At 46.6% G+C, this 19,488-nt stretch overlaps 2 protein-coding genes across 2 annotated transcripts; one reads left to right on the forward strand and one right to left on the reverse strand.

Annotated features, from left to right (window-relative positions):
• The first annotated feature begins 451 nt into the window (after positions 1-451).
• On the forward strand, positions 452-11,371 carry mapk7 (mitogen-activated protein kinase 7). The gene is made up of 9 exons (XM_041238839.1): positions 452-613; positions 1,302-1,524; positions 2,724-2,889; positions 4,067-4,520; positions 6,638-6,916; positions 7,377-7,869; positions 8,311-9,587; positions 10,131-10,258; positions 11,099-11,371. The coding sequence occupies exons 2-9, from the start codon at positions 1,305-1,307 to the stop codon at positions 11,250-11,252; spliced, it is 3,171 nt and encodes a 1,056-aa protein (XP_041094773.1). The 5' UTR covers positions 452-613; positions 1,302-1,304; the 3' UTR covers positions 11,253-11,371.
• A 1,305-nt stretch (positions 11,372-12,676) lies between these two features.
• Positions 12,677-17,502, reverse strand: LOC121306861 (serine protease 27-like). The gene is made up of 6 exons (XM_041238837.1): positions 17,206-17,502; positions 16,180-16,206; positions 15,609-15,771; positions 15,250-15,521; positions 14,566-14,735; positions 12,677-13,313 (listed from the first exon to the last, which is right to left on the reverse strand). Exons 1-6 carry the CDS (start codon positions 17,252-17,254, stop codon positions 13,056-13,058), a joined length of 939 nt encoding a protein of 312 aa, XP_041094771.1. The 5' UTR covers positions 17,255-17,502; the 3' UTR covers positions 12,677-13,055.
• Positions 17,503-19,488: the final 1,986 nt, after the last annotated feature.

A 19,488-nucleotide genomic window follows, 5' to 3' on the forward strand; every position in this document is an offset into this window, starting at 1 on the left:
TGTGTGTGTGTGTGTGTGTGTGTCAGTGTGTGTGTGTGTCAGTGTGTGTGTGTTAGTGTGTGTCCAGAGTTTTGTTTTCCTAAATTTATTTTCAATATTTAATACATGAAACGGTCACCATTATTCGGTCCAAACAAAACAAAACAAAAATGTGTTCTCTGCAAAGTGAAACACGAAACCACTCTCTAGGGTTTTAACACAAACAGATACCAGACTCCCTCAAAAGACTAAAACCTGTATCGCAGGGGTTTAAAAACACTCCAAAATAACCCCCCCAGTGAAATTAAAACACAGCCCCACTGCTATGTTTTAATTCACGTTTCGTTTGACCTCGCCCTAAAATTACAACTCGGACTGCCACCGCACGTCCCGCCCTTCCTCTCTTCCCATTGGCCAGCCTGCAGGAAACGCGCCGCTCCGATTGGCTCCGGTCGGTTTTTCTCCGAGTCAGGATGTGAAAAACTGTAACAGAGACAGAAAGAAGGAATAGCTACAAAATAACACGTTGCATGAAAAAACACAAACACACAAACACACAAACACACGAAACATCCCGGAGAGTTACAGAATACCATGCTGGAAGCGCTGTAAAGGCTCCCATCGCTGAGAGATCGTAAGTAGAAACCAACCGACCAACCAACAAAAAAAAAAAAAAAAAAAAAAAGACTTTAAAAAAGGTGTTTTTTTTACTGTTGTTTTTTTAAAATAAAAAATAATCAGTCTTTTTGTGGTTCTGTTTAGCTGTCTAAATGTTGCCGGAGACACGACTATTATTATTATTATTATTATTATTATTATTATTATTATTATTATAGTACCGTCACGTTATCCTATCAAGGAAAACCTCTCCATTTTTTTCTTTTCACTCTTAGAATCAACAAATGATTTCAAAGGCGTTCTAAATGACGTAAAGCAACGAGTCCTGTTAATAACTAATTCTTCTTTCCCCCTCTCCGTCTCTCCTCTATCCTATCCCTCTCTTCCCTCCTCTCCTCTCTCCTCCCTCTCTTCTATCTCTCTCCATCTCCATTCTCCTCTCTGTCCTGTCACTCTCCTCTTTCCTCTCTCCTTTCCTCCCTCTCCTCTCCCCATTCTCCTCTCTCTCCTATCCCTCTCTTCCCTCCTCTCTCCTCTCCCTCTCGTCTCTCTCTCCTCTCCTCCTATCTCTCTCCATCTCCATTCGCCTCTCCTCTTTCCTATTTCTTCCCCCTCTCCTATATCTCCTCTCCTATCCCTCTCCTCTTTCCTATTTCTTCCCTCTCTCCTATCTCTCCTCTCCTCTCCTATCTCTCCTCTCCCAGGTGATGATGTCAGAGTCAGTAAAGGGTGAGGCTGGTGTTGCAGGGGGAGGGGGGGGGCATGGGGCTGGCTGCGCCACGGCAACCACTGTTGCTAAGAACCTGGCCTTCCTGAAGGCGCGCTCGATGGACGTGAACTTTGAGGTTGGCGATGAGTATGACATCATCGAGACCATCGGCACAGGAGCCTATGGGGTGGTGTCCTCGGCCAGGAGGCGGTCCACAGGTAAGCGACCAACCAATCGGCAGTCCCAATTGCTTCTGCTGTAGTTCTGTCCAGGGTTTTATATCAGTGTTATACAGTGCGGTCCTGCCAGCATTGCCCTGTGTACAGCACAGCACAGCCAGGCTCTGCCCAGCACACAGCAGGCAATGCCAGCGCACTAGATTACAGCTTTCTATAGACTCCACTGTGTTGGGTAGCTGCTGTAGTTCTGTACAGGGTTTTATATCAGTGTTATACAGTGCGGTCCTGCCAGCATTGCCCTGTGTACAGCACAGCACAGCCAGGCTCTGCCCAGCACACAGCAGGCAATGCCAGCGCACTAGATTACAGCTTTCTATAGACGCCACTGTGCTGGGTAGCTGCTGTAGTTCTGTCCAGGGTTTTATATCAGTGTTATACAGTGCAGTCCTGCCAGCATTGCCCTGTGTACAGCACAGCACAGCCAGGCTCTGCCCAGCACACAGCGGGCAATGCCAGCGTGGTTGGTGTGGATCGGGGCTGATTTTCACCCTTCAGAGTGAATTAAGAAGCAGCTGCTCGGGTTTGTGACGATCGCTGCTTTTTCTTCAGACTCTGCGGAGAACAGCGACCCACGCAAACCCGAGCAGCTGCTTCTTAATTCACTCTGAAGGGTGAGATCAGCCTGATCGACACCAGCCTCCCTCGCCTGATTTCTGCAGAGAGCTCAGGTCTGGACAGTCCAGTAACCGGTTTGTGTGTCTCTAATCAACATTATATTGTGTGTGTGTGTCTGTCTTTGTATCTGTCAGTCTGTCTGTGCGTGTGTGTTCCTATGTCTGTGTGTCTCTCCCTCTAGGCCTGTGTGTATGTGTCTGTGTGTCTCTCCCTCTGTGTCTGTATGTGTGTGTGTGTGTCGCTCCCTCTATGTCTGTGTGCGTGTGTCTGTGTGTCTCTGTGCATGTGTCTCTCCCTCTTTGTCTGTGTCTGTGTGTGCGTGTCTCTGTGCGTCTCTTCCTCTGTGTCTGTGTGTCTCTGTGCGTGTGTCTCTATGTGTGTCTCTCCCTCTTTGTCTGTGTCTGTGTGTGTGTGTCTCCCTCTCCCTTCTTGAATTCACTATTTTCAGCATGAATTGTTTGTTTTTTTTTTAAATTGAGTTCATGAGAAACAGTGTAATACAAACTAGTGTTGCATGTGTTGTTTCAACCCCCCCCCCCCCCCCCCCCCCCCCCTCCCTCCAGGCCAGCAGGTGGCGATCAAGAAGATTCCGAACGCCTTCGACGTCGTGACGAACGCCAAGAGGACCCTGAGGGAGCTGAAGATCCTGAAGCACTTCAACCACGACAACATAATTGCAATCAAAGACATCCTGAGACCTAACGTGCCACATGCAGACTTCAAATCCGTGTGAGTGAGAGAGAGATCCTGCACACAGACTTCAAATCAGTGAGAGAGAGAGAGATCCTGCACACAGACTTCAAATCAGTGAAAGAGAGATCCTGCACACAGACTTCAAATCAGTGAGAGAGAGAGAGATCCTGTACACAGACTTCAAATCAGTGAGAGAGAGATCCTGCGCACAGACTTCAAATCAGTGAGAGAGAGAGAGATCCTGCACACAGACTTCAAATCAGTGAGAGAGAGAGAGATCCTGCACACAGACTTCAAATCAGTGAGAGAGAGATCCTGCACACAGACTTCAAATCAGTGAGAGAGAGAGAGAGAGAGATCCTGTACACAGACTTCAAATCAGTGAGAGAGAGAGAGATCCTGCACACAGACTTCAAATCAGTGAGAGAGAGAGAGATCCTGCACACAGACTTCAAATCAGTGAGAGAGAGAGAGATCCTGCACACAGACTTCAAATCAGTGAAGGAGAGAGAGAGATCCTGTACACAGACTTCAAATCAGTGAGAGAGAGAGAGAGAGAGATCCTGCACACAGACTTCAAATCAGTGAGAGAGAGAGAGATCCTGCACACAGACTTCAAATCAGTGAGAGAGAGAGAGATCCTGCACACAGACTTCAAATCAGTGAGAGAGAGATCCTGCACACAGACTTCAAATCAGTGAGAGAGAGAGAGATCCTGCACACAGACTTCAAATCAGTGAGAGAGAGAGAGATCCTGCACACAGACTTCAAATCAGTGAGAGAGAGAGAGATCCTGCACACAGACTTCAAATCAGTGAGAGAGAGATCCTGCACACAGACTTCAAATCAGTGAGAGAGAGAGAGATCCTGCACACAGACTTCAAATCAATGAGAGAGAGAGAGATCCTGCACACAGACTTCAAATCATGAGAGAGAGAGAGATCCTGCACACAGACTTCAAATCAGTGAAGGAGAGAGAGATCCTGCACACAGACTTCAAATCAGTGAGAGAGAGATCCTGCACACAGACTTCAAATCAGTGAGAGAGAGAGAGATCCTGCACACAGACTTCAAATCAATGAGAGAGAGAGAGATCCTGCACACAGACTTCAAATCAGTGTGAGAGAGAGAGAGAGAGCACGGGGGGGGGGGGGAGACAGAGAGAGATCCTTCACGCAGACACACTGACTCAATTACTCCCCCCTCCCCTCAGGTATGTGGTCCTGGATCTCATGGAAAGCGACCTGCACCAGATCATCCACTCCCAGCAGCCTCTGAGCCAAGAGCATGCCCGCTACTTCCTGTACCAGCTCTTGAGAGGCCTCAAATACATTCACTCTGCCAATGTGATCCACCGCGACCTCAAACCGTCGAACCTGCTGGTCAACGAGAACTGTGAGCTGAAGATCGGGGACTTCGGCATGGCCAGGGGCCTGTGCACCCAGCCCGATGAGTACAAATACTTTATGACTGAGTACGTGGCCACCAGGTGGTACCGGGCCCCAGAACTGATGCTCTCCCTTCACAAGTACACCCAAGCGATCGACATGTGGTCCGTCGGCTGTATTTTCGCGGAGATGCTGGGGAGGAGACAGCTTTTCCCCGGGAAGAACTACATCCATCAGCTGCAGCTCATCATGTCCGTGTTGGGGACCCCCTCCGATGAGGTCTGTGGGTCTCAGAACGGCGTTTTTCCCTTTGATAGACTTTGCACAGCGGTGTGATCCATTCCCTGCTTTCGCTAGGAGTTTAATAATCGGACACACCTGAGCTTGTTAGCTAGACACACTGGGGGCTGATCAAGCTGGTAGTAAAACCTGGAGTGGATCACATTGCTGTGCAATAGGAGTCTGATTCCCAGCCCTGAATTTAGCAGTTATTAAATCAAGTAAATAAATTGTAAAGGTGGTGGAAGGACAGCTGTTTTAAAAATCATTTATTTATTTATTTTAAATCAGCGCGTCAACAAACTGATTTATTTAACACTAGCCGACAAATAAAGATTTCTTGAAAGTAGTTAGGGGCATGGTGTTCTGCGCTGTGATGCTGTGATTGTGTGTGTGTCTCTCTCTCTCTCTCTCTCTCACTCAACCAGGACCGCCTGATTTAGCAGTTATTAACATCAGTAAATAAATTGTGAAAGGTGGTGTCAAGGACACTTGTTTTTAAAAATCATTTATTTTATTTATTTTAAATCAGCCGCGTCAACAAACTGATTTATTTAACACTAGCCCCGACGACAAAGAAGTTGTCTTGAAAGTCTCTAGGGCATGTTGTTCTGCGCTTCTATTGTTGTCTGCTGGTGCTGTGGTGTGTCTCTCTCTACCTCTCGACTGAGCGGGTGTTGTTCTGTGCTGTGATGATTGTGTGTGGTCTCTCTGCTCACTTGTGTGTCTCGACTCTGCACCCGCTGTTGTTCTGTGCTGTTGTCTCTCTCTGTGCTGTGTGTGTGTGTGTCTCTCTCTCTCTCTCTGTCTCTCTGTTGTTGTGCTGTGATTGTGTGTGTCTCTCTCTCTCTCTCTCCTCTGTTGTTCTGTGCTGTGATTGGCTCTCTCTGTGTTGTGCTGTGATTGTCTCTCTCTCTCTCTCTCTCTCTCTCTCTCTGTTGTTCTGTGCTGTGATTGTGTGTGTGTGTGTCTCTCTCTCCCCGCTCTCAGTCTCCCCGTGTGTTCTGCGCTGTGATTGTGGCCCTCTCGGTGTTGTGTCTGTGATTGGTCTCGCTCTCTCTCTCTCTGCTCTCTCTGTTCTGACTGCTGTGATTATGTGTGTGTGAGAAGAGTCTCTCTCTCTCCCCGTGTTGTTCTGTGTGATTGGCTCTCTCTCTGTGTTGTGCCTGTGATTGTGTCTCTCTCTCTCTCGCTCTCTATCCTCTAGACTGACGTGTTCTGTGCTGTGATTATTTGTGTGTGTGTGTGCTCAAGACGACGACACTCTGTTGAGACACACACTCTCGTTGTGTGATGAGAGAGGCTCTCTCTCGATCTCTAGTCTTCCTCTCTTGTTTGTCTCCTCTCTGATTATCTGTGTGTGTGTCTCTCTCTCCCCGTGTTGTTCTGTGCTGTGATTGTCTCTCTCTCGTGTGTTGTCTGTGCTGTGATTGTCTCTCTCTCTCTCTCTCTATCTCTCTCTCTCTCTGTTGTTCTGTGCTGTGATTATGTGTGTGTGTGTCTCTCTCTCCCCGTGTTGTTCTGTGCTGTGATTGGCTCTCTCTGTGTTGTGCTGTGATTGTCTCTCTCTCTCTCTCTCTCTCTCTCTCTGTTGTTCTGTGAGATGGAGTTGTGTGTGTGTGTGTCTCTCTCTCTCTCTCTCACTCTGTTGTTCTGTGCTGTGATTGGCTCTCTCTGTGTTGTGCTGTGATTGTCTCTCTCTCTCTCTCTCTCTCTCTCTCTCTGTTGTTCTGTGCTGTGATTGTGTGTGTGTGTGTGTCTCTCTCTCCCCGTGTTGTTCTGTGCTGTGATTGGCTCTCTCTGTGTTGTGCTGTGATTGTCTCTCTCTCTCTCTCTCTATCTCTCTCTGTTGTTCTGTGCTGTGATTATGTGTGTGTGTGTCTCTCTCTCCCCGTGTTGTTCTGTGCTGTGATTGGCTCTCTCTGTGTTGTGCTGTGATTGTCTCTCTCTCTCTCTCTGTTGTTCTGTGCTGTGATTATGTGTGTGTGTGTCTCTCTCTCCCCGTGTTGTTCTGTGCTGTGATTGGCTCTCTCTGTGTTGTGCTGTGATTGTATGTCTCTCTCTCTCTCTCCCCGTGTTGTTCTGTGATTGGCCCTCTCCGTGTCCCCTGGTACCAGGTGATCCTGTCGATTGGAGCGGAGCGGGTGCGTTCGTACATCCAGAGCCTCCCCTCCCGGGACCCCCTGCCCTGGGAGCGGCTCTTCGAGGGGGCAGACAGCGCCGCTCTGGACCTGCTGGCACGCATGCTGAAGTTTGACCCCGCGGAGCGTGTCTCTGTGGCTCAGGCGCTGCGCCACCCCTTCCTGAGCAAGTATCATGACCCGGAGGACGAGCCAGGCTGCGTGCCCGCCCCCCCCCCCCCCCAGCAAGGTTTTAGATTGCACAGCGACAGCCAAGCTGAGTATCCCCTCTCTCCTCTCTCTCTCCTCTCTTCTCTCCTCCCCTGTCTGTCTTTTCTTTTCTCTCCCCTCTCTTCTCCTCTCTCCCTCCTCTTTTCTCCCCTCTCCTCTGTCCTTTCCCCTCTCCCCTCTGTCTTTTCTCTCCCCTCATCTCTATCTTTTCCCCCCTCTGTCCTCTCTCATCTCCCCTCTCCCGTCTCTGTCCTCTCATCTCTCCTCTCATCTCCCATCTGTCTTTTTTCCCCTCCCCTCTCTCCCCTCTCCCAAAGAGCGTGAAATGAACCCTCATTAAACTCTCTGTTATTTTAATGCTTCATTTACACATTTTTGATGCATTTCATCATCTATAAATTGTGCTGGACAAACCCATTCGATACGACATTCAGTGTGTTTCACACTGTGTCAGCAGTGAAGATTATAAATTATACCTCATTAATTTCTCTCTGAACCCGTACAGGTGTTGACTAAAGACCAGATCAAATCAGCTATCTTAGAAGAAATTGAGGATTTCCACCAGAAAAGAGAAGGCATACGGCGGCGAATCAGCTTCAAGCCTTTCCTAAAGCCCGCCCCCAGCAGCCAGCCTCAGACTCAGCAAGCCACGCCCCCTCCAGCCCCTGCCGGTTGCCATGACGTAGACATGCCCAGCGCCAGTTCCGACTGCAGCCAATTGGAAACAATCGATTTGACTTCACCAGCAGGGGAGGGGCAGGAGGAGGGGCCTGAGCTGGCCACTCCGGCTCCGCCCCCTGTCCCTGTTCAGGTTCCGGCTCCTCCCCCGGGTTCCGGGGTCTCCAGGCAACCCCCCGAAGAGGCGGAGCAGCAGAGGGGCAAAGCTGTGAAGGCAGAAACAGACCCCGCCCCTAAAAGGGAGGGCGCGATTTCAGACGACACTAAAGCAGCCCTGAAGGCAGCTCTATTGAAATCTGCACTCCGGCAGAAAATTAAAGGTAGCGGCTGATGTTATAATTTTATAGTTAAACTTTTTTATTTTATTTTTTTTTAAATCAATTTTCTTATTTCTTTTCTAGTTTCTGTTATTTATTTTTTTTATTTGATGCATGTGATCAATTTTTTTTGTTATGGATTCATGATTCCTTAGATTTTTTTTTTTTTTTTTTAAATGTAAATATGATGCCTAATTATACTTATCTATCACTTTAAAAAAATCAATTTTCTTTAGTAAACAATTCCTGTTCATTTAAGATTCATTTTTCTCCTCTCCTTCTCTCCCCCTCTCCACTCCTCTCCCTACTCCTCTCTCCGCTCTCCACTCCTCTATCTCCCTCCCCTCCCTCCCTCCTCCTTTCCCTACTCCTCTCTTCTCCTCTCTCCCCACTCTCCTCTCTCCACTCCTGTCTCCCCTCTCCCCCTCCTCCTCCCTCTCGCAGACAATGCCGGGGGTCCTTCAGGGGGGAACTCTACAGATGGAGGCATCGCTGCTGGTGGGGTGCTGGGGCCCGGAGGCTGTTGCACTGTGGGAGGAGGAGGAGGAGGAGGAGGAGGAGGGGGGGGCACCCTGGGGGGTGCGACCGACCCCCGCAAGCCGGTCACAGCCCAGGAGCGCCAGCGAGAGAGAGAGGAGAAGAGGCGCAGGAGGCAGGAGCGAGCGAGGGAGCGGGAGAGGAGGCAGAAGGAGAGGGAGAGGAAGGAGGGAGGGGGCAGGTCCCGGGGGCAGGAGGGCGGAGAGGGGGACAGCCTGGGGGGGGTGATCCTGAGCGAGAACGACAGGAACCTGCTGGAACGCTGGCGCAAAATGATGGACAGCGGCAACTGCAGCCGAGAGCAAGGGGGCGGGGCCAAGGAACCCAAGGGGGCGGCGGCCACCCCGCCCACCAACCCACAGGCCACGCCCACTCCGGTGTCAGCCAATCAGGAGCTCCTGAAGCTGCAAGGATTGCTAGGCAACGGGGTTCCCTTGGCGAAACCAGCTCGGCTCGGCGTCCTAAGCTTCCAGGAGAAGCTGCCAACAACAGCAGGCTCCGGGTTAAGCCTGGGGGCTGGAGTTTCGAGGCTGCCCATGACCGGCGCACTCAACTCGGGGCAGCCGGCCACCGTGCAGCCCCCCGAACCGCAACCCCAGAATCTAGTGCACTACTTCCCCTCCCGGGCTCCGCAGAGCAATTTCCTCAACCAGGCAGCCCAGCCAGGCCCGGTTCTGGCTTCCAGCGCCGTTGCCGGTCCTGAAAACGGATCTGACAAAGTTCCGCAGCTGCCCGAATTCCAGCGCAACCCCCCGCTTTTCACCCCCAGCTTCGCCCCCCTGCCTGCCTGGGCCAGGACCCCCCCCCAGCAGCCCAATCTGATCCCCCAAAACAGACCCCAGATCGAGACTTTCGGGGCGCCCCCAACTCCCACCGTAACCCAGCCGGGGCAGCTCAACCTGGGCATGTTCCTGGGGAAAGCGCCAGGCTTGGCAGCCAGGGAAAGCCTGGGGTTGGGAAACGTGGTTGGGACGGGGTTTTTGAACGGCAGCGCCCCCAAATTCACCGCCCCTGGGTTCCCTAGCGCACCCCAGGCCTCGGTTAAGCTGTCCCAGCCTCACGCCAACACTGGCTCCTCGCTGGGGCCTCAACAGCGCCACCTGTTGGCCGTTTCCTCTACAGACACGCCCCCCGCCGGCTCTCCAGACATCCACACCGTCACTCTGCAGCTCTCCAAGTCACAGGTGAGGAGACTGAGAGAAATCAGACTCCTGCTGCACAGCAGTGTGATCCAGTCCTGGTTTCACTGGGAGTTTAATAATAAGACACACCTGAGCGTGTTGCCTAGACACACTGGGGCTGATCAAGCTGGTAGTAAAACCTGGACTGGATCACACCGCTGTGCAATAGGAGTCTGATTTTTTGCAAAAAAATTATTAATAATAATAATAATAATAATAATAATAATAATAATGATTTTGATGATCTCTGATGATTTTCTCTCTGTACATTTTCTGGTTTTCTAAAAACAAAAATTTTAAAAATAAATCCGTGCAGTGATTATACAGAGAGTCTATCCCAGCGGCTGAGGTTTGAGGGACTTCTTTTCGATGTGGATTCGCTTGGGATCCACAAGTGCTGCTGAATTCTACAGGATGCTGGTTTCTGGTCTCTCTCTCTCTCTCTCTCTCTCTCTCTCTCTCTCTCTCTCTCTCTGGTTCTAGAGCGGTCAGGTGAGGCGTGTTTTTCTTTTTTTACTGTGTTGTTTTTTTTTCCCCCCTCGGCAGGTTGAAGACTTGCTGCCCCCTGTTTTCTCGGTGACCCCCAAAGGCAGCGGCGCGGGGTACGGAGTGGGGTTCGATCTGGAGGAATTCCTCAACCAGTCCTTCGAGATGGTCTCGGAGAATAGAGACAGGTGAAGCGCTCCCTACCTCATTCTCTCACTCCCTACCTCTCTCACTCCCTATGTCAATCTCTCTCTCTACCTCACCCTCTCACTTCATCTCTCTCTACCTCACTCCCTACATCAATCACTCTCCCCCTACCTCACTCCTTCTGTCTCACTCCCTATCTAGCACCATTCCTCTCTCAATCTCACTCCCTCTCTCACCCTTTCACTCCCTACCTAAATCTCTCACTCACTCACTCTCTGTAGCACAATGAGGAGAAACAGGATATACAGAGGATCTCATCCCATTAGATTGCAGGACTGGGAATCAGGCTCCCGCTGCACAGCAGTGTGATGCAGTCCTGGTTTCACTAGGAGTTTAATAATCAGACTCCCGCTGCACAGCAGTGTGATGCAGTCCTGGTTTCACTAGGAGTTTAATAATCAGACTCCCGCTGCACAGCGGTGTGATCCAGTCCTGCTTTCATTAGGAGTTTAATAATCAAACACACCTGAGCTTGTTAGCTAGACACACTGGGGGCTGATCAAGCTGGTAGTAAAACCTGGACTGGATCACACTGCTGTGCAACAGGAGTCTGATTCCTATCTCTGTATATATATATATATATATATATATATATATATATATATATATATATATATATAGAAACAGCTGTGTAAATATAGAAATATATTATGAGACACCAGACACACCACAGATTAATTTATATAAAACTGAGGTACAGGGAGAGGGGAGAGGGTCTGTCGCACATACAGAGACGAGACAATGAAACCGATTTCTCAACATGAGAGACACACCCAACACTTTCCAACACTGTCTCTCTCTCTCTCTCTGTCTCTGCCTAGCCATTCTGACTCCACCCCCCTGTCCGCCTCCCTGCTTGCTGATTGGCTGGAAGTGCACAGAATGAATCCCGCCGACATGGAATCGCTGCAACAGGAGCTGCAGCTGGGCTCTCCCATGATCCTCTCTGATATCCCAGATCTCCAAGACTCCTGATTGGGCCGCAGCAGGAAAGAGGGCGGGGCCTTTCCAGAACTTTCAAACTTTGCACGAATCAATTCGTAAGCGAATGACTGACTGAGTGACTGTGCGCCCAACTAGAAAATGAGACTTTTTTGTTTGTTTGTTTTAAAAGTAAGGACGGAATCAAGACATTGAAAAAACGTATTCTACTAATTTGTAATAAAGTTCAAATTAATTCAATTGATTCACTGTTTTGAACAGAACTGGTTTTGGACAAACCTGACCATCTTTAAAATCCATTCTCTCACCTCTTATCAGCTTTATTAACATGATCACTGACCCCTCCCTTTACAGGAGCGCTGACCATCTTTAAAATCCATTCTCTCACCTCTTATTAGCTTTATTAACATGATCACTGGCCCATCCCTTTACAGGAGCGCTGACCATCTTTAAAATCCATTCTCTCACCTCTTATCAGCTTTATTAACAGGATCACTGACCCCTCCCTTTAAAGGAGCGCTGACCATCTTTAAAATCCATTCTCTCACCTCTTATTAGCTTTATTAACAGGATCGCTGGCCCCTCCCTTCAAAGGAGAGCTGACCATCTTTAAAATCCATTCTCTCACCTCTTATTAGCTTTATTAACGTGATCACTGGCTCCTCCCTTTAAAGGAGCGCTGACCATCTTTAAAACCCATTCGATAAAAAAAAGTCTTGAAATCGTATTTTTTTTATTATGAAAATGTAACTTCAAACCCAAATCACACACATTCATTAATAAAGCACTGGAAATTAATTACATACACAGTCCTCATCATAATCCCAACAATATTCACAAGATTCTATTGCTCTTGCAATGTCACTATTAACACTCTGCTAAATGCACTTCCCCTTTAAGGAAGAACAGATTATTTTGAACTGTTTGCTGAAAGATATTTACAACAAACATGACCAAAGAATTAAAAAAATTCAATGCGCAACAATATCAACCGCCGATCAAACGATCGAGTCACAGGGAACTCCAGAGCTACTGCCCCCTGGTGGACAAAGGCAAGCCCTGCAGGTGCAGCGAAACTGGACCGGGCCCGCGGACCGGTCGTCCCCCCTCGACATCGTAGCACAATGAGGAGAAACAGGACATATAGAGGATCTCATCCCATTAGATTGCAGGGCTGGGAATCAGACTCCCGTTGCAGAGCAGTGTGATCCAGTCCTGGATTCACTAAAGTATTAATAAGACTCGAACAAGCGAACTTTGCTTGATCCCGCACTAGTTCGCTGATCAGCTTTTAGACCTGACCTGGTGTGGATCCACTGCTGTCCTCAACAGGGTCTGATTCCCACCCCTTTTGTTCCCAACAAGGGTTTGACAAAAAATATATTTATATAATATATATATAATATATGCTATATATATATTATATATATATATTTTTTTTAAAAACGGGGTCAGTCAAAATGTTTGCATCGAATTTATTTTTTTGTTTGGATCTTGATCAGAAAACCTTCATATAACCACATTTAAAAATAAACTAAAATAAAAATCATTTAATTCAAGAGATTTGACCTCCAACGCAATTTAAAACTAGAACTAAAGGGTTAATTTACTAAATACTGAGTATCGATTCATCATGGGCTAAATTGATTGCCTTGTTGAGTGGATCTTGTGATATTACAGATAAGTCATCGTGCGATTTGAAATGAGAGTTAGGGAGTTTCTTCTAGTTTTTTCACAGGGATGGGAATCAGCCTCCTATTGCACAGCAGTGTCACCTGGTGTGCAGCGGGAGTCTGATTTCAGTACCATCGTCCCTCTGCGATTCTGGGAGGGCTGTTATCTCAGCAGGGCTACAAGCAGCAGGGAGAGAGCGGCGTTGAGGCAGACTGACAGAGAGCAGGCGATCATGTTCTGCGCTCCCCCGTAGAGCTCCAGGGTTGGTAGAGTCTGTTTGATCCAGTCGCTGTAGGCAGGCAGATAGGCGTACACCCCCGGGCGGTTGGGATCGCCACAGCCGTCTCCCCAGGAGACGATGCCAGCCTGAACCCAAGTGCCATTAATCATGGTGCACACCAGCGGACCCCCAGAGTCACCCTGAAATGAGAGAGATTAGAGGGGAGGAGGAGAGAGGAGAAAGGGGAGAGAGAAAGAGGAGAGTAGAGAGGGGAGGAGAGTAGAGTGAGGGGAGAGAAAGAGGAGAGGGGAGAAAGGAGAGAGCAGAGGGGAGGAGTGTAGAGAGGGGAGAGAGAAAGGAGAGAGCAGAGTGGGGAGGACAGTAGAGAGGAGAGAGAGTAGACAGAAGGGAGAAGAGTAGACGGGAGAGAAAAGAGAGTAGAGAGGGGAGAGAGAGAGGAGAGAAAGGGAGAGAGAGAGGAGAGAAAGAGGAGAGTACGGAGAGAGAAAGAGGAGAGACATTAAAATATGTTCTCTGTCTGTATATTTTAGTTTTTTATGCCATGCATGTGCTTTGGCGACAACACTAGAAATCTGTCAGATTTTACACAAAACAAGGCATATGAAAATTGGAGAGTGCTGTATTTAAATGCCAACGTATTTATTCAACGTGTCTTAAAACATCAGAACTTGTTTGAATGATTTTTTTTAAATTTTACTGTTACTCTGAGGGAAGACTAAGCATTTTAACCAGATAATGATCGAGCATTAAAACAAACATCCTTTATATTTGGACAAACTTCACTAGCTGTGATCAAAAAATGACACTCTGTTTCACAGCAGGTGCAGTGACTTTCTGTTGTGCTGATTAACAGCTGACATGACGAAGATGCTGCAGAATGATCTGTCCATCTCGGCAGGTGTTGTGACTCTTGGTCTCCCGGTTGGTGGGCTGTCATTGGCAGAGTGTGCCTGGTTATACCGTCTCCCTGGGTTTGAAATCGCTGGCTGTGAGCGCCCGAGACGGCGAGGCACAGCCCGCTGCCCCAGCCCAGCCTCCAACATGCCGATCGCACGAAGGCGCTGCTCTCTGGACAGATGTGGCATGTTGTTTTTCTGTATTGCTTTTATTCAAGCTTGCAATTCAACAGCTGCAATCACTCCCTATCCAGCGTCCAATCAACTGTCTCGCTAATCAGCTGATTAAGAGCTTCAGTCACAGTCGCTCAAACGTGTCGTGGGCAAGGATGAGTGATCGAGTGATCAAAAAGAAACCAGAAGCATTTCGTCAGGGTCTATCATTTATATACCTTAATTTTTTTCAAAAATAAAACGTGTTATAATAGTGACAAGTCTATTTCGATGTTCGAGATAGCTGTCTATCTCCTGCTGGCAGTAAAACTTGGAATGGGTGACACTGCTGTACAATAGGAGTCTTATTCCCATCCCTCACCTGACAGGCGTCCTTCTGCCCTGCTTGGAACCCTGCACAGATCATGCCGCTCAGGATGTTGCTCGTCGTGGGGTGCAGGCTGGTCGGCACTTGGTACATCTGATTACACGAGGACTGGTCGATTATCTGCAACTGCAGCTCCTGCAGGATACCAGGAGCGGGCAGCGACACTGAAAAAAGAAACCAACACAAAAGACAGACAGTTAATTTCCTTCTGGCTTATTGGCGCGCTTGACAATGAGCTTCTGTGTACACGAGATGGTCGTCCGTTGGAACGTCCGTCCGGGCCGAAGCGGTGCGTCATGGGGATCCACAGAGTTCCGGCAGCCCCCAGATCTATCCTCGATTTGTTTAAAAGACGCCCCCGCCTTACCCCATAGGTGTTATTTCTGAATTGATCGATGTTTTCACCTGGCCCGACAGGAGCTCTTTGTTATCGCCGAACTGGGATTGCTGGCAGCTCGAACAGGCCTTTTTCAAGCCCAGCCAAGCACGTTAAATTAAACGTAGCTTTCCGACAAACGGGTGAAAACGGTAACAACAGAATTCTGGGTAATAGGGCATAGGCAAATTCCAGCATTACAAGAGCCAATCCTGTCCATCTGTATCTCTCTCTCTGTGTCTGTCTCAGAAACAAGGTACAGGTTTGGGGGGGGTGGGGGTGGGTGCAGCCATTCCACTCACCCGACGTGCCCACGTCACCCCACCCTGTTACCCAGCATTCCATGCCCTCCGGGAAGAGCACAGCAGAGGTGGGCAGGCAGACTGGCAGGACGGAGTCTGTGAAGACAGCAGCACGGTCTAGCTGCACTAGAGCAACGTCAAACCCCTGGTGGGGATCCTGGTAGCTGGGATGCAGCAAGACCTTGGCGATCCTGAAACTCTGCTCAGCCTGGTTGATACTGTTGAGCATGTAGCGTCCTAGGTACACCTGGTACCTTAAAGTAGTCGAGGTGCTGAGAGGGGAGAGGAGAGAACAGAGGGTCAGAACATACTGCGCTGGGGGAAACAGATACAGGAAGCAGCGACACACACAGACTCACTCTGGGAAGCAGTGGGCTGCGGACAGCACCCAGTTTTCGTTGACCAGGGACCCGCCGCACACGTGAACCCCGTTGTCCTGGAGATCCACCTGCCAGGGCCACATGCCCGCATTCGAGTTGGCTCCGCCCACAATGCGGCTACCAACCATCCTACGCCCACATGCTACAGGGGGAGAAAGTGATTGGTTAGGAGGACAGCGAGGTCATCCTAGAAGTTAATACAGTGTCTTCAGTGTACATTCAACTGCAAACGTTTCCACTAGAAGTCTCTCAGTGTGTTCTAGTGGAAACGTTTGCCATTGAATTTACACTGAAGACACTGAGAGAGACTTCTAGTGGAAACGTTTGCCATTGAATTCACACTGAAGACACTGAGAAAGACTTCAGTGTCAATTTAATGGCAAACGTTTCCACTAGAAGTCTCTCTCAGCGTCTTCAGTGTCAATTCAACAAGAGAAGAAACATTCATCAATTGCAAACAGACAGTAAAGAAATGAAAAGAAAGAGTTGAAAGCCAGGTTGGCTTTTAAAGGAGAACGAAAACGAAACGCTGGACTTCAGAGAGCCTTACCCATCTGTCCTTCACATTCCCAGAGGCCTGCAAAACAAAACAATAAAATAAAAATAAAGAGTCAATAATTAACACACTGGGTTTGTACTAACCACAGAACAGATAAAGTGGCGATCTAGGGTTTATGACAGGGCTGTAGTTCGGATTTGGTACTCACAGGTAGTTTGTATTTATGATTCACACTCGCCGATTTACAGCTAATGAAACAACTTCACCTGTATTGATTTCAAACTTCCTTTAACACATTCATTTTATGATCTGGTGACACACACACACCCTGATACTAGACTGTTTACATAAAACACCGATGCAGAATTTGTACCCGTAACAATTCCAATAACAAACCCATATAACTAAATGCAATTTAGTCGACATTACAAAAACACGACATGACGTCAGGGTTTGTAGACTGTAATTCAAAACTCCCCTCGTTTAACCCTCTAATGCCCGGTTATGCATCACAGAGGATGCAATTATTTGACGACCGTGTGTATTAATAATAATAATAATAATAATAATAATAATAATAATAATAATAATATTTTTCGAAAAGATTTGTTTTCAGGGGTCGTTTGTTATGAAAGGGTGAAAAAAGGGTTTCTTTTGGAAATTAGTGTTTGATTTAAAAAGCGAATAGGTTCAAAATGTGTTTAAAAAGGGACCAGTGATCAAACCCGAAAAGTAGAAATCCTAATTCTGTGTTGCCGGGGGGGAAGGCGGATTTATACAAGAAACTGAATCTAGTCACAGAAATACAGATGTTCTTGTTTTTAAAAAGGTCCTTGGACATTAAATAAAGGTCAATATTTGGAGTGAAGAACATTATTTACGGTGCGTAACGATAAAAGAGACACACAAGGCACGTTTACTGCGTTAAAATATCCCATATACTATAATCCTTGTTTTAAAACCACCAGTGCTTAATAAAGACCAAACACACAAACACATATCCTATACCTTAAAAAAAAAACATCTGAAAGCGAAAATAAACCTAATATCATATTAAAAACAAACTTTTATACTCACCCAAAAATAACACAAGCAGAACAGATATCCCTCCCAACTTCGACGCCATGTTTGTACACGGCTTTTTTTTTTTTAAATAATAATTATGAGTTGGTATTCAATCACAAGGTTGTCTTGTATGTGTTTTTGGTATGAAGTGTAACGGTCTGGTTTTCGTTTCCCCTGCTGCCAGGGAGCGCAGCACTGTCGTTTTAAGTCTTTGGGAATTGTGTTTTCAGTTTTAGTTTCTGTCCTGCTTGGTGAACCTGCAGGAGAGTCGTAACGTGACACCGGGCACAGGTGAGGTATTCAGGTAAGCCTCCTGTCCTCCCTCCCCCTCTACTTACCGTATCATCCCCCGATGCTTCGTAAAAATACCTTTCCTCTGTCTCCTTTATTTTTTTTTAAGGATTATTATTATTATTATTATTATTATTATTATTATTGTCGTAGTGACAATATTGCTTATCGGTTCTAACCACTTTTTTTGTATATTATGTTAATATTATAACGAGAATTATATGCACAGTGGAATTACATTATTTTGTATTTGTTTGATTGTAAACAGGCTGCAGAGAGAGAGAGAGAGAGAGAGAGAGAGAGAGAGAGAGAGAGAGAGAGAGAGAGAGGAGAGAGAGAGAGAGAGAGAGAGAGAGAGAGAGAGAGAGAGAGAGAGAGAGAGAGAGAGACACAGATCTAAAATGTGGTCCCGCCTGTTTTCGTGGTTTTACGGTAAGGCACGGCAGGTGTGTGGAGTTGAAACCGGTAAAACCAGAAACTCGATTTTTGGGAGATCCCAGGATCCCAGGGTGTCGGCTTCAACAGCATTACTGGGGAGTTGGTTCCAGACCCTCACAATTCCCTGTGTGAAAAAGCACCTCCTGTTTTCTGTCCTGAACGAGCCTTTATCTATGCCTCTTATCTGACCCCTGGCCCTTGTCCCTTGTCCCTTGTCCCTTGTCCCTTGTCCCTGCCTAGATGAAGTTATTTCTGAGTCCGTGTCTGCTGGTTTTCGTTGCAGCCGAGCTCTGTGGACCGTTAATTGCACTGATAATTTGCTTAATTAGACCCCTTTTTTTTCTTTTACTTGTTTTCAGGTATTAAAAAGTTCCAGTTCATAGTTATAAAATGTTACAGCTTCAAAATAGAGTGAATCAATATTTAATCAGAGGACAAATATAAATAACAAAAAATAGCAACTACTTAATTTATTATTATTATTAATAATAATAATAATAATAATAATAATAATAATAATAATAATAATAATAATAACAAACGACTCGTTTTATATATGTATGTTATAGTTCATGTATAAAATTGGTAAATCTATAGCTCTAATGTGTAGATTCATAAGCTCAGCGGTCATATTTAAACACAATGCAGTTTACATTCAATGCAAATTATAACACTGCTAGAATCCAATATGAACTAGGATGCCGTGTATAATAATAACACTGCTAGAATCCAATATGAACTAGGATGCCGTGTATAATAATAACACTGCTAGAATCCAATATGAACTAGGATGCCGTGTATAATAATAACACTGCTAGAATCCAATATGAACTAGGATGCCGTGTATAATAATAACACTGCTAGAATCCAATATGAACTAGGATGCCGTGTATAATAATAACACTGCTAGAATCCAATATGAACTAGGATGCCGTGTATAATAATAACACTGCTAGAATACAATATAAACTAGGATGCCGTGTATAATAATAACACTGCTAGAATACAATATGAACTAGGATGCCGTGTATAATAATAACACTGCTAGAATACAATATGAACTAGGATGCCGTGTATAATAATAACACTGCTAGAATCCAATATGAACTAGGATGCCGTGTATAATAATAACACTGCTAGAATCCAATATGAACTAGGATGCCGTGTATAATAATAACACTGCTAGAATACAATATGAACTAGGATGCTGTGTATAATAATAACACTGCTAGAATACAATATGAACTAGGATGCTGTGTATAATAATAACACTGCTAGAATCCAATATGAACTAGGATGCCGTGTATAATAATAACACTGCTAGAATCCAATATGAACTAGGATGCCGTGTATAATAATAACACTGCTAGAATCCAATATGAACTAGGATGCCGTGTATAATAATAACACTGCTAGAATCCAATATGAACTAGGATGCCGTGTATAATAATAACACTGCTAGAATCCAATATGAACTAGGATGCCGTGTATAATAATAACACTGCTAGAATACAATATGAACTAGGATGCCGTGTATAATAATAACACTGCTAGAATACAATATGA

The sequence above is a fragment of the Polyodon spathula genome, chromosome 50 (genome assembly GCF_017654505.1).
Source record: "Polyodon spathula isolate WHYD16114869_AA chromosome 50, ASM1765450v1, whole genome shotgun sequence".
Taxonomy (NCBI): domain Eukaryota; kingdom Metazoa; phylum Chordata; class Actinopteri; order Acipenseriformes; family Polyodontidae; genus Polyodon; species Polyodon spathula.